This window comes from Festucalex cinctus, chromosome 3 (assembly GCF_051991245.1).
Source record: "Festucalex cinctus isolate MCC-2025b chromosome 3, RoL_Fcin_1.0, whole genome shotgun sequence".
In the NCBI taxonomy this organism is placed as follows: Eukaryota; Metazoa; Chordata; class Actinopteri; order Syngnathiformes; family Syngnathidae; genus Festucalex; species Festucalex cinctus.
In genome coordinates this window covers 17,007,111-17,028,554 of record NC_135413.1, presented here as the reverse complement: position 1 = coordinate 17,028,554, position 21,444 = coordinate 17,007,111, and the positions used below count along the sequence as shown (strand labels likewise).

At 39.0% G+C, this 21,444-nt stretch overlaps 2 protein-coding genes and 1 long non-coding RNA gene across 7 annotated transcripts; 2 read left to right on the top strand and 1 right to left on the bottom strand.

Moving 5' to 3' along the window:
• The first annotated feature begins 224 nt into the window (after nucleotides 1–224).
• On the top strand, nucleotides 225–15,518 carry LOC144015826 (cingulin-like protein 1). 4 transcript variants are annotated; one of them, XM_077516203.1, is made up of 19 exons: nucleotides 225–566; nucleotides 2,926–3,805; nucleotides 4,860–4,924; nucleotides 6,184–6,289; nucleotides 6,373–6,468; nucleotides 6,552–6,700; nucleotides 7,294–7,435; nucleotides 7,504–7,716; nucleotides 7,791–7,997; nucleotides 8,983–9,087; nucleotides 9,172–9,324; nucleotides 9,409–9,579; nucleotides 11,176–11,328; nucleotides 13,024–13,113; nucleotides 14,000–14,083; nucleotides 14,345–14,469; nucleotides 14,639–14,747; nucleotides 14,816–14,979; nucleotides 15,069–15,518. In XM_077516203.1, exons 2-19 carry the CDS (start codon nucleotides 2,954–2,956, stop codon nucleotides 15,142–15,144), a joined length of 3,060 nt encoding a protein of 1,019 aa, XP_077372329.1. In that variant the 5' UTR covers nucleotides 225–566; nucleotides 2,926–2,953; the 3' UTR covers nucleotides 15,145–15,518. The 4 variants fall into 4 exon arrangements, with proteins under 4 accessions (XP_077372329.1, XP_077372326.1, XP_077372328.1 ...); XM_077516200.1 differs by having other exon boundaries at nucleotides 4,833–4,924; XM_077516202.1 differs by having other exon boundaries at nucleotides 226–566; nucleotides 4,833–4,924; nucleotides 6,184–6,283.
• A 129-nt stretch (nucleotides 15,519–15,647) lies between these two features.
• On the top strand, nucleotides 15,648–20,168 carry aqp9a (aquaporin 9a). The gene is made up of 6 exons (XM_077516205.1): nucleotides 15,648–15,790; nucleotides 16,780–16,906; nucleotides 18,045–18,182; nucleotides 18,493–18,611; nucleotides 18,992–19,209; nucleotides 19,683–20,168. The coding sequence occupies exons 1-6, from the start codon at nucleotides 15,713–15,715 to the stop codon at nucleotides 19,897–19,899; spliced, it is 897 nt and encodes a 298-aa protein (XP_077372331.1). The 5' UTR covers nucleotides 15,648–15,712; the 3' UTR covers nucleotides 19,900–20,168.
• On the bottom strand, nucleotides 18,291–21,124 carry LOC144015829 (uncharacterized). Of its 2 annotated transcripts, none has more exons than XR_013282806.1 (3): nucleotides 20,998–21,124; nucleotides 19,666–19,863; nucleotides 18,291–19,213 (listed from the first exon to the last, which is right to left on the bottom strand). It is a non-coding gene; the product is annotated as an uncharacterized LOC144015829 (long non-coding RNA). The 2 variants fall into 2 exon arrangements; XR_013282805.1 differs by lacking the exon at nucleotides 20,998–21,124 and adding an exon at nucleotides 20,589–20,773.
• Nucleotides 21,125–21,444: the final 320 nt, after the last annotated feature.

The following is a 21,444-nucleotide window of genomic DNA, read 5'->3' as shown; positions in this document are numbered from 1 at the left end:
TTAAATAAATTATGTCGTACTACTAAAGGAATTACTTTTTTTTTTTTATAAACTAATGCTTACTTTGTAGATTTAATATTTCAAAGCAATTCATTGTATTTTTTAAAATTCACTTGTTAAAATATGAATACCCTCATTAAAAGTTTATTGTTAAAGTGACAACTTTACAGAAACATAATTTTAGTTTCTCAATGTTACATTTTCTCTACAATTGCACTTTTTTTTGTTTTTGAAAACAGGAAAAATAACATTTTTGTGGCTTTTATTAACACAGGGGAGACCGACAACCAATGAGCTCACCTTTCTGTTTAAACTTAAAAAAAGAAAAAGAAAAAAAAACATACACGACGCAAAACAGTCTTTCGGAATGATTGGATTTCGTAATTTTAATTGAAAACGCATTAATTTAGCGAAGTATCCTCTTGTCACGTGACAGTGTGATGTCGGACACCGAGGCGTCATTGAACGCCTCATTGGGCAGAGGCAGCACAGCGGGACAGTTCGGAGGAAGAGGAGGACTTTAACACACTGGACTCGCATTTCACTCACTTTCACGCTCACAGCGGGTACGTTTCCCTCTTTATTACGATTTTACACCTTTACATTGTGAAAGAAAAGCAAGGAACGGTTTAGACGTGTTTGTGGTGAGTTTAAGGAACCTCGGTAAAGTTCTTTTATTTATTTTTTTTCATCCGTTCAAAGCCGCTTGCTTTCTGTGACAGACAGCCTCTCCTTTTTAATGTTGCTGTCCTGTCCAGTCAACCCTGCCCTGCCTTGTTCTAACGATATGCGTGCTTGTTGTTTGCATAGTTGTTATTTTATCTGTGGAACACGGTAACTAGCTAATGCTAACTAACATAAAAGCTTAAGAAAGCACTCAGAATAATCACAATGGTTGATTTGAATGTCAATTTCCATTGCTGCTAAAATCGGTGTTTTTTTTTGTTTTTTGTTTTTTTTTAAGAATAACATTAAGAATAACATTTTGCAACTTTTATGTTGACTCTATGATATAAATTCCATAAGAACACATGGTTTTACTTACCTTATGTTGTAAACTAGTACACTTTGAGGGAAACCTATTTTTTCATGTGCTAAAGGTGGATTTTCCCAACCTAGTAACCCCAAAGTTTTTACCTCAAAATAAAGCCATCAGTTTAAAAAATGTGTAAAAATGTAGAAAGTGTCTCTTGTTTTATAGTAAATGTATCTTGCACATACATTAGTCAAGTAAGATCAAACTGATGAAACATAATTCTGTAAGAGAGGTATTAAACAATTTCACTTTTTATTACCGGTAATATGATAGTACAGTGGTACAGAATTCACTCCATCATAATGAATGGCATTCATAATATTTTGGTTAAATTATTCACTTGCATAGCATTATTTTACAAATATAATGCGATCAAACGGGTATTATTTGACTATACCGCATAATTATTAATATGGGTAATTAGTTATTGATTGCAGTGATGTAGAATGCACTCTCATGTGAGAGCAATTTATAATATTTTGGTTATCTTATTCATCAATGAAGACATAAACTGTATGGCAGATATGTCTCTACATTTTAAATTGAGTATAATAACGATGACAATGCCTCCAGTGTCGACATCTCTCTTGACAAATATTGCTCCTTTATTCCATGAAGTGGGTGACGACACCCCGCAGACCTCATCCAGTTGTAAGTCGTCATGCAGTTGGCTAAGCGTTGTTGGTACAATACGACAGTGTCATTAACACACAGAGTGAGTTGTTTGCATTGCGCAGCAAAATCGAGCTCTTGTGCATGAATTGTGTCTTCGTGTTGGGTGGTGAGCGCAGCTGTGTGTGAGTGTGAGAGAGGAGAGGAGACCCTTGGGTGGCCTTATGTCAGTCACTGTGTCCTATTCCCACTACAACTCCAATGTTGTGTAAACATGTGTGTGCGACTTCCCATGCTGGATCAGCGTTCATCGCTGTAACATGGGCCTGATTTGGGTACGCTCTCAAGTTTTCCATCTTTAAAACTATTATCCCACTCATTTCTATATGAGGAAATTTTTTACCACAATTTTTCTACCCAGTGGCCAAGACTGTCAGAACCAACGTCAACCAAAAATGACATCACAAGGGCTCAGGTAACCAATCACAGCTCAGCTTGTGAATGTCACATGGCCAAACCTAGAAAACAAGTGAGCTGTGGTTGGTTACCTGAGCCATTGTGATGTCATTTTCAGTTGACAGCAAGTTGCAAAATGTGTTTTTAAAGGTACTAATTGTACGTGAAAAATAATGAAAGTATCACATTAATTATAGGTAAAATATTAACTTTGTATTGCTATAATGGGCTAAATAAGTGAAGTATCCTTTTAACGTAGGGGTGGGCCTCGAGGGCCGAAGTCCTGCAGGTTTTGGAGGCTTCCCTCTTCCAACACAAGCTGATTCCTATCAACAGAATCCTTATTAGGCTTATGCAGAGCTTGATGATGAGCTGATGATATATCAGCTGTGTTGGAGAAGGGAAACATCCAAAACCTGCAGGACCGAGTTTGCCCAGCCCTGCTTTAACGTAACCATTCGCTGTCAGCTAAAGGATAATTTGTGGTCAAAATTAAGGGTGTGATTAATCTGTGTAATACATGATTAATTCTATATTTTTTTGTGATTAATTAATTAGTTAACACTTAACACATTAACTTTGACAGCACCAGATAAAACATGGCATTTTTGGTACATCAGCATCAGCAATTGTAACACTGTACATCTGCGATTAAAATTTCAAATTGACTGTTGATCACTCGTCATGAAAACTTGATGTAGAACTGCACACACTGCTTGACACCTCTTGCTCCAACTGTGGCGCAATTTAACGTGAACACACAATTTAGTGCCTCCTGTTTGGAATCTTTGTATATCAGAATCTCTTATTTCCCCCTTTAGTTCATCTGTTTATGCAGCAGGAGCCACGATGGCTGGACTCGCTGGCTCCCCAGAAATGAGGATGCAGAAGAGTTGTGTTGATCCACACAACCCCAGGGGCGGCCATGACAGTGTGTTTGGGGTTCGGGTGCAGGTTCAAGGGATTAAAGGTCAACCTTTTGTAGTTCTGAACACTTCTGGCGAGGAAAGCCACCGAGACGTATCGGTCATCACTCACCAGACCGGGTACAAGCCGGGCATGGTGAGGAGGTCCGTGGATCAGACGAGCACCTCGTCAGAGTTTCATTACCAGAAGCATCCAGAGATCCTGAGACCGTACGACCCCAGAAGCAACAACCTCAACCATCTCAACCCTTCGCAAACCTTTCCAGGAAGACCGGCGGACCAGGTCAAAGCTCGGATTCCGCTTCCAGCGGAAGGCCCGACAGATGACCAGAACGCGCCTCCCGCGGACGTTCCCGCTAGATCCCCAAACTCAGTTGACTCGGAACCCTTCGTGTCCGTGGGCAAGCTGATCAACCAGTTCAACAGCAGCCAGCGTCGAGGGAGGGGCGGCCCCAGGAGTCGGCTGGACCCGGAGGAAACGCGGAGGTCACGCAGCGTGGACAGCGGCCGAGCTTCCGACTCGTCTTCCTCTTCATCCAGCAGGACGTCGTCTCTGAAGGGGTGCGGCGGCGCCGTGACCTCTGGCGGGGTGTATCCCCCGGGGTCGGCCAGGGCTCGGCTGCTGGGCGGAGAGGCCAACAAGAGAGAAGAGAACAAACCCAGCGTGCCACTTAAAGGTCATCATGGGATTGACGTGGCAGCAAAAGTGCTTCGCAGAACAAAAGAATCGCCGCAGAGCGCCTGCACAGATGGCGCTGAGGAAAGAGACGCTCAGGTAAAGTGATGTTCTCGCACACATGTTTCTCGTTTAAAAGGTTCTACAGTGTTCCCTCATTTATCGCGGGCGTTATGTTCCAAAAACTACCCGTGATAATGGAAATCCGGGTTAATTAAAAACAAAACAAAACAAAAAATCCTGTTAATTCTATATTTTTTTTCATTTATTATATGTACTATATATGTTTTTTCATTTTGGTAGGATTTTTACTTTATTATAAATGCTTTTTCGTTCATCATATATGTTCTTTTTTCATTTACATTATTTTTTTTCCATTAAAAGTATGGCTTTTTTTTTTTTTTTTTAGTTTTGCAGCACAGTATTTTTTTTCATTTATTATATATGTTTTTTTTTGGGTATGATTTGTATTGTAGTTTATTATGAATGCTTTTTCATTCATCATTTTTTTTCCATTTACAGTCAATTTTTTCCCATTAAAAGTCTGTTTTTTATTTAATTTACTTATTATACAGTATGGTATGATTTTTAGGTTATAATGAATTATTTTTCATTCATCATTCATTTACAGTATTTTTTTTCCATTAAAAGTATGTTTTTTGTTTTTTTTACTTATTATACAGTACAGTATTTTTTTTTCATTTATTATGTTTTTTTTTGTTTTGGTATGATTTTTAGTTTATTAGGAATGATTTTTCGTTTATCTTTTTTTTTTCATTTACAGTCATTTTTTTCCATTAAAAGTATGTTTTGTTTTGTTTTTATTTACTTATTATACAGGACGGTATATACAGTATTTTCTATCTCCAGAATGCAATATTGTGGAGCGACGAGACAGACACTGTTGGAAAGGTCTCGTTGAGAGAAATCAGCAGATGCCCCGTATGTCCCCGGTCGGACATGGGGTTCAAGAGATCCTGTGCAAAGACAAAAATAAACAAATACCAAAAAGCACACTGTAAGAAAACAAAGCACACTGTAAAAAAATCCACGAAACAGCAAGGCCGCAAAAGATGAACCCGTGATAAACAAGGGAACACTGTATTTAATTATGCTCTCTAACCAGGTCACTCCTGATCTTCTGAAAGGACAGCAGGTGTCGGTCGACCCGAATGAAGACGCAGCGAAACAAATGCTCTTCACCTACCTCAAGGAAGGGTGAGCGGGCCACAGTTTTTCATCAGCTGTCCTGGGGTCCCTCATGGGACCACACTTCCGAACCAATTACATGACAAAAAAAAGCTACTTTAAATAAGGACAAAATGTTTTTGTTTTTTTTAATTGAACCAATAATGTACCAAATATTACCTTAATATATTTTAATGCTCAAATTCATAAAAAAAAGAAACACTATTGATAGTCTGCCAGTTAGCAGTTAGCTAGGTTGCTACAGATAACAAAGGGGTTCATGAAACATTTTCCATTTTATTTCTCATCTGCTGGAAAACTGCATTACTAATGCCAATGCGCAGCCAGCCGCATATAACTATAACTACATGTTCCAATTAGTTTGCTCTTAATTTGAAAAGAAAAATGTACTGTTTCAATGTCCAACATGAAACACCAATGCCACCTAGTGGCAGACAAATGACTACCACAGATCTGTGACTCAATGTTTCACACTCCTTTTAATTGTATAATATATATTTTTAACTTCAAATAACTTTTTTTTTTCTTAAAGAAATACAGTACTATAAAATTACTGTATCAGTGACCTAAAAGATACAACCACATAGTTGGCTTGAATTGTATTAGGTAAACATATTTGTCTTCTTTATTGTTAATTAACAAGAGTGTAAAACTTGAAAAAAAAAATTACATTTAAAATAGATATAAAAATGTGTGATTAATTTGAAATTAATCTCAAGTTAACTCTGGAAATCATGGGATTATTTAAGATAAAAAATTGTAATCGACTGACAGCCCTATATGCATCTATGTATGTATGTACGTGTGCGCATGTATGTGGGCGTTAAATTTATTTTAAGCTGCATTCAAAACAGCATTAAAAATCATAAAATTAGATTTTCCGATGCCTACAGAAACCCCACATTTATTAGTAGCAATTCTTAGTCTTTTTACAGTAAATCTTAAAAGCCTCAGCAAAACAGCATTTTGATGATAGAATAGTGTAAGAATTAAGTTTTTCAACTTAAAATATTGTGATAGTGTGATAACAGGGTTGCTGGCACAGCTGCTCACAAATACACACACAGTCAGTCATTCAGGAATGTAGAGCGTGATCTTTCTTTTACAGATAAAATGACTCCTTCCCTTGGAATGTCTTTAAGATCTATCACCTATTTCGACACAAGTGGTCATACAATCGTCTTTGTGGCAGGCTGTGAAGTTCGGCCAATGTTTTCATCTCAAGCAAGAAGATAAACGTGTTCAGAAAACTTTGTTTTCTTTCTCAGGACCACTGACGAAGTATCCGTCACCAGGAGGAAAGTCAACCTTCTGCTTGAAAGGATCAACAGACTTAAGTGGAAAACAGCTGAGAATGTGGAGGAGGAGGTAAAAGTGAGCAGAGGAGTGAAATGTTCCCCATTGTAGCTCACTATTGACTCATGTAGCATGTTGGACTGTAACCTCCCCTTCTGTAGGATCAGACAGCAGAGGTGAAACAGCTGCTGGAGAAACGGCAAACCCTGGAGTCACAAGTGTGTGACTTGAAGCAAAAACTGGAAACGGAGATGAAGGTTTTGGGCAGTTTTCGTCGAAAACTTGCTACAACCAAATCACTACAACCGTCATCACGAGACAGATGTATTTTTTCCCTCAGAATGAAAAAACACTTGCCAAAGCCTGTGAGAAGGCCCGGACGGAGAAGAAGAAGCTACAGGAAGAGTTGGCCAACAGTCAGGTTGAGCTCTCACAACTCAGGAACAAACTGATGGAAATTGAGGCACAACTTCAATCTACCAAAGACGAGTGAGCATATGCTGTTCATTGCTTATTTGTTAAACTGTAAATCACCTAAAGGGGAAGTCATCCTTGAACATTTCTTGACAACATGTTGTATGTGACCTCACTAGTCCAAACATGACATTCTTATTATTACATTTGTGCAATACGACTGAAAAAACAAAATCCAGCCATTTTTTTTCAGTCAGGAGGATATAACTAAGTTTCATTATTTACAAATCTGCTTAGAGTAGTAGGGAAACAGCTTGTTTTCAACATGGCCCTGGTTGATCTCTAATACTCTGCTGCCACCTGCTGGCCGTTTTTGTTATTACTACTTTTTCACCCATTCACTGCAGTTGAGAGGCTGCATCAAAGCCTTCCGTATGCTCTAGCATTAAAAAATAAATAAATGTACAAATACGTGTTTGGGACACTTAAAACATTTAAAATAGAACATATTTATACGTTTTTGGGAGCAAATAAGTTATTACATTTCTTGTCAGATTGGATGTCATTATAATGTCCAGGTGTACCTAATATTCCGACCCATGTAAAACTGTAGCAAGCAAATGTCTCTTATAACCTGAAGTGTGTACTGCACATTTTATATTTCCCAGGTTGACTCAGATGATCTCAGACAGGGAACGTTCTAAAATGCAGATGAAGGACCTCCAGCAGCAGCTTTCTGACATGCACGATGAACTGGACCAATCCAAGAAGACCGAAATGATCAATGCGAAGAAAGAAGTCCTTCTGAAGGTAACTTCCGTCTCCCAATTCGACATTGAACGCCAACCAGACAGTGATGAACCCGTGTCACGTCTCAGGATATGGCCCAGCTGCGCGCAGACTTTCAGGAGGTGCTGCTGGTGAAGGAGGAGCATGAGGAGCTTCTACAACAACGGGAGAAGGAGCTCAACGACTTGAAAGGGGCCATCAAAGATGAAGTGGAGACCCACGATAAATACATTGCTGCTCTTAAGGAAGAATACGAACTTGAACTTCAACATCTCCTGAGAGATTTGGAGAAGACCAAAGAGGTAAGTCCGAGGCATTTTTTTTTTTTTAAATCGTTCTCCTTCACTCGATCTTCACTTGTCGTTGAAACTTTTAGAGCAACAACGTGCTGGGCCGCGAAAAGGTAGAGGCGTTAGAGGAGGGTGGCGCAGCCAAGGAGAAGGTGCAGGAGCTTAGTCAGCAAAGAGACCAACTCAAGGGGAAAGTGCAGGAGCTGAGTAGCAAGGTGGATCAGCTGAGCCGGGCCGTTCAGGAGTCCAAAGCGTCGGAGAGACTGCAGGAGCAACGAGCGAAGCAGCTGGAGGTTTGTTACCTCCACTGAGGAAAATGATTTTCTTTTCGAATATATCTCAACCCGCATAGATGGAAGTTACTCAAGGCAGAATGGTGGCCTCACTGTTCTGAAATCATTGCGTGTGTCGTTTCTGTTTTCTTTGTGCATGAATTTGTTTTCCTTACAGTTTAATTTATTGCATCTGTTTGTTTAAAAAAGCACATGGGAAGAGGAAAGTTTTGAGGGGGGAAAATAGATTTGTCAAAATCATTCAGACCTACTAAAAAATCAATTTAAAGGGATACTTTACTTATTTATCCATTTTTGGCAGTCTAACGTTAATATTTTGTCCAGAATAAATTTGATATTTTCCTTATTTTTCATGTCTAATTAGTACCTTTAAAAACAGATTTTCCAACTTGCAGTCAACTGAAAATGACATCACAATGTGCTCAGGTCTCAGGTAACCAATCACTGCTCAGCTTGTGAATGTCACATGACCAAACCTAGAAAACACTGAGCACATGTGATTTCATTTTCAGTCGACAACAAGTGGCAAAATGTGAATCTCTGATTCCTTCCTCCACAGCTACTCTGGCCACATGAGTGGTGAAAATGATGATGTCACTGTCTCAGACGGATACCAGAGTTTCCCTTTCTTACATGTTATTTGCTTAGTGACTTTAGTGATCATAAGCAGTGTTAGGAATCAGATGTTTATTTTGTATTGTTAATTAGTTTTTCATTAAAAACATGCATGATGGAGTGCTACTCACTGCCTGTAGTAGTAGTAAAATGTGCTAATAGCTCAAATGCTGATGTTACTTGAATGTAGAAGATAGAAGATTTAAAGTAACTTTTAATGATATTAGAAGAGTAACTATACTCCAATTACGTTCGTAATGTATTACCAGAATCACTGGTGCTTGCTAATTGTTTTTACATGTTTCATTATTGTTGACAGAGTGAAATGATGTCATGCTGCCCGTTTTCCTGTCGTTTGTTTGCTCTAAAGAGGGAAAAGCAGCATTTGGAGGAAACACTGCAGGATGTGAGGAGGAATGAAGAGGAAATGTGTCAGTCCAACCGCTCGCTGCTGACACGTCTGGAGGAAGTGCAAGTAAAAAAAAAAAAGAAAAAAAATGGAATACTTTGTGAACGTATCTTGGCATGGATATAGAAGTTACACTCTTGGTTGTTTTAGAGTAAGCTGACCAAACTCAACCACGAGCACAGGGACATGAAAGAGAAGCTCAGGGAGGAGCGGAAACAAACTGAGGGGTTATGGAAGAGCAAAAGTGAGCTGGAGGATGAGAGAAGGCTGCAGGACAGGACGGTGGAACAACTTCAGAGGAAGGTACGAGCCTCCTCGGGGTGGGATTGTCCGAACCTTATTGGGGCAGTTTCACCTCTCTGCTTGTAAATCTGCCCGCTCGCTCAGATGAATAGCATCATGGAGGACTGCGAAGCGTCTACAGATGTTCTTCAGAGCCAGGTCGACGAGGCCAAAGAGAAAAGTCAGAGGGAGTTGGCCGAGCTGCGCAGGCAGCTGCAGGAAAAGGGAGCTGAGCTGGAGAAATCCCGACTGGCGGCCAAAAAGCTTCAGGATGAGGTGTGGCTCTCGCAAATCATTTTGCTGACTCATCAGAACGTGAGTTCAGATGTCAAAGTCACAGATGAAATAGACAAGGGGTCAGCAACCATTTTAGGCCAAATAAATAACAAAAAATCTGGAGCTGCAACATATTTAAAGATTGTTTTGAAGAAAACAGTGTGTTAGTATTAGCCTCGTGTACTGAGGGCGCAAGAGCTAATTCGAGCTGCACCGTAACACAAAATTATGCAGCATCCAATACATTCATTTTCTTCAACCTTTCGTCTTTCTTTTTTTTTTTTTATTAAAATTTTCATTCTTCATTTTTCATACATTTTTAGTTTTTTTCTGCCTTTCTGTCCATTTTCTGCCATCTTTTATATTTTATGGACATATTGTGGTCATTTTATGCCTCTCTTCTTCCTTTTTGGACATTTAATGGCAATGTTTGGACATTTTTTTCTGCCTTTTTGCTAGCAATTTTCTGACATTTTTGGCATTTTTTTTGACATTTTATGATAATTTTGGGGGTTTAGTCTTTTGTTTGTGGAATTTTTTGAATGTTTTTTCTGCCTTTTTTAATTTTATTAATATGTTTTCTGTTTTTGTGTGTGTGTTTTTTGCAATTCCAAAAATATTGTATGGTAACTTTCAGCTTATTTTCTTATATTTTTTAATTTAATTTCATGTATTTATTTTTTTTTACATTTTATGTTACTTTTTAAACATTTTCTTTTCTGCCTTTTTTGCTAGCAACTTTCTGACATTTTTAGCAATCTTTCAACATTTTATGGTTATTTTCGGGGGTTTCTTCTTTTATTTTTGGACTTTTAAAAAACAAAAATCAGCCTTTTTTTTTATTTATTATTATTAATACATTTTCAGATTTTTTTGGCAATTCCAAAAATATTTTATGGTAATTATCTGCTTATTTTCTTATTTTTTAATTTTTATTTTTATTATTATTTTTGGACATTTATGTTACTTTTGTAACATTTTCTTTTCTGCTTTTTTTTTTTTTTTTTCAATTCTTTGACATTTTCGGGATTTCATGAACATCTGATGTTTTTTTTCTGCTTTTCCTTTTTGGACATCTTCTGGTCACTTATTGGACTTTTTTTCTGTAATTTTAAAAACACGTTTTCATCGTTTTTCTGATAACTAAAAGGTATGGTTTAGGGTGTCCCCCGCCTACTGCCCAAAGCCAGCTGGGATAGGCTCCAGCACCCCCGCAACCCTTGTGAGGAGCAAGCGTTTCAGAAAATGGATGGATGGATGGATGGATGGATAAAACATATGGACTCTGACATTTAAAAAAAAAAAAATTAATTATTCATTTTTATCTAAAGCATTAATTCATTTGAAAAATATTTTATATAAAAAAATACAAATAAATATGTTAAAAAAATTATATACATTTCTACTTTTTTTTGTTTTTGTTTTCGAGTTCACAGGGAGTCACAGAAGAGAGACTAAAGAGCCACATGTGACTCATGAGTCGCAGTTTGCAGACCCCTGAAATAGTCCAAAGGGAATTTGAAGCTCCAATGGAAAGTAGTCAGAAGTATCACTTCTTTAACATTTCCTAATCTTCATGTTTATGTCTGTGCTCAGCTGCTTCCTCTGGAGGAGAATCTGCGGCGGTGTCACAGGGAGCAGCAGGAGGCCCAGTCCAGGGCCCGGCAGCTGGAGCAAAAAGTGGACGAGCTGGAGGAGAGGAACGCCGCCACGGTGGAGGACCGCGAGCGGCATGTCAAACTCTTAGAGGTACCGTAAACTTCTTTTTCAAAATGTTTACTATCTGACAGACTGCTGCTTGTTGTGCAATGAGTTGTTACAACTCTCAACATACTGATGAGCCCGTGAAGGCATTCACACGAGCACACCAGATATCGCACTTGGTCACATGCCGTGGGGCGTTTTTGTGTCCTGGCACCACTATTTGTCTTTGCCTCGTCCCTGGGAGTAATGAGGGTACCGAACGGCGCCACTGCAGCAGCATCTCACGTCTCGCCACTGTTTGTCTTTGCTGATGACAAAACATGACACAGTGTGTTGACACTGCGCGTCGAGCGAGGAAGCCTCGTGTTTACTGGGGAAAGTTCTCCAACCTGTCCAAGTGTAACACCTACACTGGAACATTTTACAATCACCGACGCCCTAGGGAGAGGCAATCTCTTTTTTTTTTTTTTTTTTTTTTATATATATTTTCAAACTAGCTGGAATTTTGTTTCAATACTGAAGTGAGCAGCCGTCTTGTGTCAGCTTACTCATATACAAACAGTGATGAATATAATACACTGGAGTCTTTAAATCATTTGCTACCAAAAACATATAAATACGTTGTATTTTAAATGTATTAAGTATCCCAAAGACGTATTCATACGATTTTTACGTTTTTTTTTTTTTTAATGCTAAAGCATACAGAAGGCTTTGATGCAGCCTCTCAACTGCACAGAACAGGTGAAAAAAAAATGGTAGTAATTACAAAAACAGCCAGCAGGTGGCAGCAGAATATAAGAGATAATAAGCCGTTTCCCCACGATTCTAAGCAGATTCGTGAATAATGATGAAACTTAGCTATATTGTAATGCTAATTAGTGCAAAACGGAAACCGATAGAAATATACTTTTTTTCATGATGAAAGAAGAGACTCTAAACTTTCTTTTGGTAGGTTCCATGTTTCATATATTATTATAAAAACAATATTCTGTGGGCCTCAGTCAAAATCCAGTAAAACAGCTGGGAGCGAAGGGGGTTGCTTCTGTGAAAATGGCTGGGAGTGAATGAGTTAATATAAATCATAAAAAGATACTGGTCAAGTCTAATTTTTTCATTTTTTGAAACAGTCACCCTCATAAAACTTAATTGTCTGTACAGGTGTCTTCCTAAGTAATATGCCATTTAACATAAGTTTGAATGTGATTGGTTCTCATCCCCCAGTCATAAGAGGGTGTGTACACTTATGCAACCACTTTAGATCTTTTTTTTTTTTTTTTTTTTTTTACTTTGCCTCTTGAAAATATGTTTTCCCATCAAGTAGTACAGGTCTAAGTCACATTAATGGCATAAAATGATTTTGAAATGCTTTGTCTTGGTGTATTATTTTTACTAATCACAAAAATTATCCTACTTTTTGCAGATTTTTTTTTTTTTTTTGGTCGGGGCATTTGAATGTCATTATCTCAACTTAAAAAAAAATAATCTGATTTTAAAGGTGCCAATATCAGCTAATTAAATGTTTTTTATATGACTCCAAATAATTAAAATGTTCATAATAGTCATATTTATTGTTTTCAATCCAATCCAATTTTCCTAACCCCTTATCCTCACAAAGTTAAATGTATTGCTTTTCAAAAGGAAAGTCAGTGTGGTATGTGTTTACCATAATTGATGAAAATGTATGAAAATAATCCATGCACTAAAGTTTAAAAAAAAATAAAATTCTTTTTTCCTTTTCAGGGCCGCATCGGTCAGCTCGAGGAAGACGTTAACGATGAGCGCAGCACTGCTGACCGCCTGATGGAGCGATTAGACAAAACCAAAGAACAGGCAAGTTTACACGCTTTTTACATCGAACTCTGACCTTTATTATTTGTGTAGATCCAGTCAAGGGTCAACCTGCCCATTGTACAATTATTATCTCAAGTTGTGCTTTTACCATAAACAGATGTGCGGGGCCGCATACTCAGATTTCCCCACAGCTGTCTGGTCGTCTCCTAAAAAGAGTGTTTTTGTTTCATCGTTTCATTTTTTGTTCACTTTGTAGCCACGCTAATGTATGCCTCCACCTCACAATATGTTTCTTATTATGTTAATGTCAATCAGAAAGGGAAACTCTTTTCCCTTTTTTTTCTCCTTTTTTTTCAAAATAGGCCACTGTTAGAAGCAAAGCGCAGGGGCCTAATTGACACAAAACACTGTTTTGGGTGCAGCGCAAAGACACAAAACAGCAAACTATTGTGTGTGGCGATTCACTTTCCCTTCACTGGGCCTCTGGATGTTATTAGAGAGGAGAGGCTGCTAAGACTAGACAGTATTTCCTTTTTTTTTTTATGAATTCCGTTTAAACTAAAAGTGACCTTCTTCATTAGGTTTTTTTTTTGTCAATATGGGAGGTAGCACAAGCCCATCCAGCCGATTTCAGGGATACATTCTATCTTGTCATTGCATATCTATCTATCTATCTATCTATCTATCTATCTATCTATCTATCTATCTGTCTGTCTGTCTGTCTGTCTGGTTAGCTAGCTATCTATCTGTTGAGATAGCTGAAATATAAAATCTATGTATATGTATGCCACCAGAGCCTCCATTTTTGTCCATCGTACATCTTGTTTTGCACCATTGCACTAGACAATCTTATATTACAATGCAATGTGATTGTATTGTGCCAAATTGTGCATTTTGATGTGTAGTCCTATGTGGTGTGCGTCAGGTGGATCAGATGAGGAGCGAGTTGATGCAGGAAAGAGCAGTCAAGCAAGACCTGGAGTGTGACAACATGAGCCTGGAAAGACAGGTAGGGCGGACCCAACATTAAAAGAAAAATATGTTGTGTACGTGTAGCCGTTGGCTGATGACCATCCATTCTAGTTCATCCTAAAGGTGGTTGAAGAGGTTAAGCATAGATTTTGCTATTCTTCACTGATGCCTTTATGTATTAAGTGATGTCTCCTCATTATTTTGTGTATGTGACCGGACTCTGACCTGCACTGGAAATCCAGCATTAATTTAATTTTGCCTCATTTGTGACAGTCCTCTGTTTCATTTCCTGCGTCAGAATAAAGACCTGAAAAGCAGAGTGACTCATTTAGAAGGCTCGCAGAGGACCAACCAGGATTCTCTCATTTCCAAACTCAACAGCCGCATCCAAGAACTTGAGGAGCGGTTGCAAGGGGAGGAAAGGTAAGCACTCGGCTTCATTTCACTCGGTCTCTAGGCAGTATTTTTATGTCTTTTATTTATTTATGTAATGTCTAGAATAAGTTCCGTGCTATTACAGAGGACATGTTTTATATAATAGTTCTGTGGTGATCCTCACCCTTGCTGCATCACTTGGCGCATCTCCTCTCAGGGACAACAACAACTTGCAGCAAGCCAACCGCAAGCTGGATCGCAAGGTGAAGGAGATGAAGATGCAGGCCGACGAGGAGCACGCCAACCTGCAGACGCACAGGGACCAGGTACGAGCGCCGCGTCGCGGTCGCTCACGCTCGCCTCGGGGCCGTCTGACTGGTTGCGAACGCCGCAGTTGACTCAGAGACTGAAGACGGCCAAGAGGCAGATGGACGAAGCCGAGGAGGAGATCGAGCGCCTGGAGCACGCCAAGAAGAAGCTGCAGAGAGAGCTGGAGGAGCAGCTGGAGGCTAACGAGCAACTTCACGGCCAGATTGACACCATGAGGAAAGACATGAGGTGAATGCTTGCTGTCGGTTTACACGCAAATGGCAAAATACTGCTCAACTTTGGGATTGTTTTGTCTTTTTTTTTATTTGCATCGCCAGGCGCAAGCGGAAATCGCCTTCTGTAATTAAAGTGGCGGAAGATGGCGACGGCCTGGATGACACCGGTTCTGATTAACTGGATAAATAAATCAGGAGGAGCTTCTTTCAGTAATTCAGCAACAACTCCTATTACCCTGGCGTTGTATTAACACTGACCTCTAGTGGCGATATTTTTAATTACATGATGTTGTATACAAAGCCACAACAAAAGTGGTGAGACTTACCAACAACCCATCTATGAATCTAATGAACTAAAACTGAAATTTTACATTCTGTAAATTCATATCCAGTTCCACTAAGGTTTATATGAAATATTTCCCAACTAATGGTTCTGTAAATTCATATCCAGTTCCACTAAGGTTTATCTGAAATATTTCCCAACTAATGGTTCTATGTATTGTACTGTACTTTTCAAAATATGTATTGATTAAAAATCAAAATACAACAGTGGCTTGTCCATGTCAATCACTGTGCCTGGAAACTTGCTGATGATACACGAGCAGATCAATCCTGCTTGCTGAATGGCTGCGTTGGAGCAGAGGTGGAGATCTGACATGACATCCACTTGTCAGAAGTTAATGCAGCAGGGCGTCGAGGCACTTTTAATCACTGTCAGCACAGGAAAACGTTGAAAGAAGAGAAGCATGAGGAAACACTGTGCGATCAAACATGGAATACTGAAGGAATTCCTGGCAGAATTCCTCGGGACCTTTGTTTTGGTTGTAAGTAACACTTTGCATTAATAATTTTTCATTATTTTCCCTGAGTTCTAGTTTCACTTCAATTGAACGTTTCAGTTCGATACGACAGCCATAAAAAAAAAAAAAGGATTTAGAGGGAGTTTCTTGTTGAAAGTAGACAATCATTTGACAGCACGCTGTAAAGAATTGACTGTAGAATTTACAGTAAATAATTGGCAAAAAAAATTGCCAGTTAATTATTGTAAAATATTAGTTAATTACTGTAAAAATATCTTGCATATTACTATAAATAATTTACATTTTTTTACTATATATAAATTACACTTACTGTATTCTAAGTAACTGTAATATATATATATATATATATATATATATATATATATATATATATATATATATATATTACTGTATATAATTTACATTTTACAATAGTTTTTTTTTTACTGTATATAAATTACAGTTATTGTATGCTAACGAACTGTGATTTATACAAATTTTGACAGTCTATAAATTATAGTTACTGTATTCTAACTGTAATGTATAGACAGTCAAAAATAAATGAAAACATGCCTATTTACTGTAAATTCTACAGTCAATTCTTTACAGAGCATGAATTCACTATGTGGAATTTTCTTCAAAGACATTTATCAAACATGAAAAAGTGTATTTTGTAGCTTTGTCATGTTTTTGTGGAAAAGGCCTACCAAGGAATGGCCAAAATGTAAAAGCCTTCTAAAGACAAACTATTCAAGTGAAATAAATAACCCGAAAACAACAAATCAAGAGCAACATCAAACCAATTTGTACCAATTTATAATTTTTTTTAATCGTTTTTTTATTTTTTATTTTCCTACTTGAAGCTATGTTGAGAATGAGACAAACATAGTTTATGTACCAATGCACTCATATTCTTTTAATTAAAATTAAAATTCTGATTTAAATTGCTTTTCATCACAATCCACAACACTAATATACATGCACACACAGACTGAGTGTGTTCTATGTTTCAGTTGTTTGGTTGCGGCTCTGTCGCCCAGACGGTCCTCAGTCGAAACACTTTGGGTGAGCCACTCACCGTCCACATCGGCTTCTCTGTCGGACTGATGATGGCGGCTTACGTGGCCGGTGGAGTATCAGGTAAATATGATTAGGATTCAATTATCATATATGACGCACGATACGTTGCCAGACCGGAGGATGTCCAGTGAACGTTTGCAGTGGAGGGCCCAGCAGGAAGGAAGGAACCATCTCTCGGACAGTAGTCAATGAGTGTGCACTGGCCATTGATTTGGTAGCGTCATGGCGCAGCCTCTCCGGGGTCATCCATAACCCGGGGCGCTGAATGTCCTGCAAACATCGATTGTGGGCCCACGACCGTGTGTCTGTGGCAAACACTGGTTTCAAAACGTGACCGCCTGTCATTTGAACAGCAGGCTTGAAACATGCCAGAACATGTTATTTGTTTAAAAGAAAGTCGCTAATGCTAAGGTTGTAATTTATGGCCATTATTGTGTGTGTCTGTGTGTTGTTTCTCAACTAACCATAATGATGGAGAGGATGTCATGCCAGCCTATGAGGTGCTCTACGTTGGGACATCAATCAACATTGCCTCACACAACTCAAACACTATCATACATGCTACTAGCTGAACCACTCGTCTGATACCCCCCCCCCCCCCCACACACACACACACACACATACACACATATATACACTAGTACTGTTAGTTTGAGCGTTGGACTCACACCAAAAATTAGCCTTTACTATTTGTTTACCATTTAAGCGACTCCCGAATCAATTTGAATGGGTTACTAATTCCACTTTTGCTATTTAGCTTGCGCTAAGCTAACCTGCGACGGTTCATCACTCCGGTCCACGTTTGCAAACTCCCTTGGTGCTATTTAGTGAATGAGAGTGGAAAGAAATTCAGTAGTGTGTTCGAGAACATTTCATTTGTGCATGAGTAAAAAAATAAATAAATAAATAAAATCAAGTAGTATGTATGAAAGCTTTTCAGTAGTGTACATGAGTAAATTAAAATGCAGTTGTGTCTATGAGTGTTTCAGTTTTGTGTATGAAAGAATTTCAAGTGTATGTGAGAGAAAAAAAATCTGTGCAGTATATGGGAGTTTCAGTGTGGGGTATGTGAACCCAAAAAAAGTTTCAGTAGTACGTATGAAAGTGTGAATGTGATTTCAGTATTGTGTGAGTATTCCTGATTTATGCACCTTTTACCTCGTCATTCTCTCATTCTCGCCTTTGTCCTCCATCCCAGGAGGCCACGTGAACCCTGCCGTGTCTCTGGCCATGGTGCTTCTCGGCAAACTCAAGATCTGGAAGTTTCCTATCTACGTCATTGCTCAGTTTCTCGGCGCATTTGCCGGAGCTGCGGCCGTATTTGGATTATACTATGGTGAGATTACTTGCGTGTTAGCCATGTCCTCCATTTCTCAGCATTTATTGAGCCAAGACATGTTTGATACAAATATCTGACACCATGCCACTGAACAAAAATGTCACAAAATGGTTCCTCGCTAAATCGTGGTCCATCATTCATGACCACGCTATAATCGCAGATTTTTAGGTGCTTATTTGTTATGAATTTTACTGCATACAGGGGCAACTTTCTGCGTCACGGGACCTAAATGAATCACTCACATAATCACAAACTGCACATTTGAAAGTTAGATCTTTGACAAGTGAGAACTCTGAACCCTCCACAGATGCTTTCATGGACTTCACCAGCGGGATTCTGTCAGTGACGGGAATCAATGCGACCGGTCACATTTTTGCATCCTACCCCGCGAGACACCTGTCGATTCTTGGCGGATTCATTGATCAGGTGAAGTCCGCTCACAATGGCCCAATCACCTACCTATTGTGCTCCTAATTCCATTCAGGTTCGAAATTCAGAAAAATCTAGGAAATGTGAAATTGATTGCCCCATTTAGCCAGAGAACAACCCCCTTTTTTGATTTGCTTGGTTGTGGTTTAATGACCCGGTTCACCGGAAGGTCAACACCATTTCCACTCTGTTAAGTTGGTGCACTGATCCAAAAGTAACATGTTGCGGCTAGAAGTGTTGAAAACTACAAGTGACCAACTCATTTAAATTTAGATTATGCTCAGAGCAGCTAGTTAGCCTAGCCAAACAGTAGTTTGCATGAATAATGAAAGCGCACAGTTCCGTATTTCCATCCATCATTATCGTTCTCCTTGCAGGTGGTGGGCACCGGCATGCTGGTTCTGTGCATTCTTGCCATCATTGACGGAGGAAACATCGGCGCTCCGAAAGGTGTGGAGCCACTAGCCATCGGGCTAATCATCATGGCTATTGGGGTGTCGATGGGACTGAACTGTGGCTACCCCTTGAATCCTGCCAGGGACCTCGGACCTCGACTGTTCACCGCTGTGGCTGGATGGGGGATGGAGGTCTTCAGGTGACTGCAGGACACATTTGGGACATTTGTGCTTTGAGATGCGAGTGACCTGACTTAAGGGTTTTGGTTGTAAGAAGGACAAATAAATTATTGTTGAACTGTGGCCTATAGTGCATCCAAACCAGTGGTAAAAGGCGTCAGGCTACTTTCTGTTCGGTTGCTAAGCAACCAGTGCAAATATGTGACAGGCCGTCCTGCGGCGTACCCCACGTTGGGCGCCAGGAAAAAAAAAAAGTACAGTTTTGTTGTTGTTGTTGTTGTTGTTTTAACAATATAGTCACTTGTAAGATTAAAAAAAAAAATGTCCGCCATCAACCACATGTGAGTGGTTAGTGGACAAACAAACATATTGATTGAAATAAATGATTAGGCAACAAGCTTTGTTGGCTTATTATATAATGTCACATGCGCTCCACAGATGTGATCGATGCAGGTTTTTTTGTTGATCCAACCTACCATTTGTTTCTATGCAGCACGGCAGACTACTGGTGGTGGATCCCAGTAGCGGGGCCCATGGTGGGAGCAGTGGTCGCAGCCGTCCTGTACTACCTGCTCATTGAGCTTCACCACCCCCACATCGAAGCCGTGAAGCCTCATGAGGAGGAGGGCGAGGAGGAGGAGGAGGAGGAAGATGAGGAGGATGAGGACTGCAGTCTGAAGGACAAATATGAGATGATCACCATGAGTTAAACTGTTTCACTCAATGAGTATCTCCTCTTTTCTAACCAACAAGAAGAGATAGTCGATAATCTGCTCGTGTTCAAACACGACTTCATGAAAATGTAATGACCACTATGAATGGAAGAGTTGTAAATATTGTACTGTCTAATATTAGATATAGCAAATATGATAATCTCTTTCACATTTGCCCCTGTTTTCTGCAGTAGATGAAGTATTTTTACTTGTGTGTGTGTGTTTTTTTTATGGTGTTTCATTATCTTAAAACAAACCAGATGTATTCCTGTTATTTAATTAAAATTTCTACAAACTACTTACCGGTATTTTACATCTTCATTGGTTATTTTGTGTAATAGTGAGGCCAGACCACCCACGTAATAAGTGAAATACATAAATCACTATCAGAAATACTTTCTTTTTATTTAAATTGTAAACCGAATAGTGTGCTGCCACCTAGCAGTCAGCAGTGGAACTACAAATCAGAATCAGAATACTGTAGAATTTATTGCCATGTAAGAGATTAAATTTCACCTTACTAGGAATTTGTCTCGGTGACTGGTGCATACATGGGACAGACAAGCATCAAAAAGACAACACAACATTTAGGTTAAAAAAGAAATGATGAAACAGTAGTATAAAATAAACATATACACATGTAAAACATATAAAATCAGGGCACAGTAGAATATAGTTTACTTAACCTGCAGTTGAAATTAGTTTTGTTAAAAAGTTTCCCAAGGCTACACAGTGGACTAGCTAGCACATCTGCCTCACAGTTTTGACATTTGGGGTCCGAATATTGGTTCCTGTTCTTCCTGCGCTTCCATTCGTTTTCTCAAGGTACTCTGGTTTTCCCCCACATTTTCAAAACATATTTGTCAGTTTCACGGACTCAAGTTGAAATCTCTAAATGGCCCAACACGAATCACCTGAGTGATCCAGGGTCGTCATGACAACAACATGGAACAGCTAGTGTAGCCTATAACGCTACACTATAAACTCATGTTTACATTTTCTGACATTGAATACAATTAACATCGGACAAACGTCTCAATAATAATTTACAACGTAGCCTACGCTATGCATGTATATTAGTGTAAATACTATTACCAGCTTTGAATGGGGTGAGTGCTTGGTTATGTGTGCGGCAGCAGCTTGAGGGTACAGATTGAAAATCGATGCAGGCCACATTCCATTGCATGTGCAAATGAAGTCATGGCCTGACACACTCTTCTTTCCTGGTTGGGTATGATTGCATCATTACGTTCATTTGGAAGATAAATAGGCTACACACCCTCTGCAGGTGCTGAAAACGCGTTGGGTGTCAACACAATGTAAAATAGTAAACACCCCATGCTATATAAGAGACGGAAATAATACAAAAATAATGTGTTGTACAGACAAATGTTAACATAAAATTTACATTAACATAAAAAATCCCGTGTAGTAGACATAAAAAACAATGCACTGAAGTTTTATTCCTAAAAAGTACATTTAATATTGTTCGCAGTTTGAAAATTAACACCAGATGATATTAAAAGTGGGTGGCACAGTGGA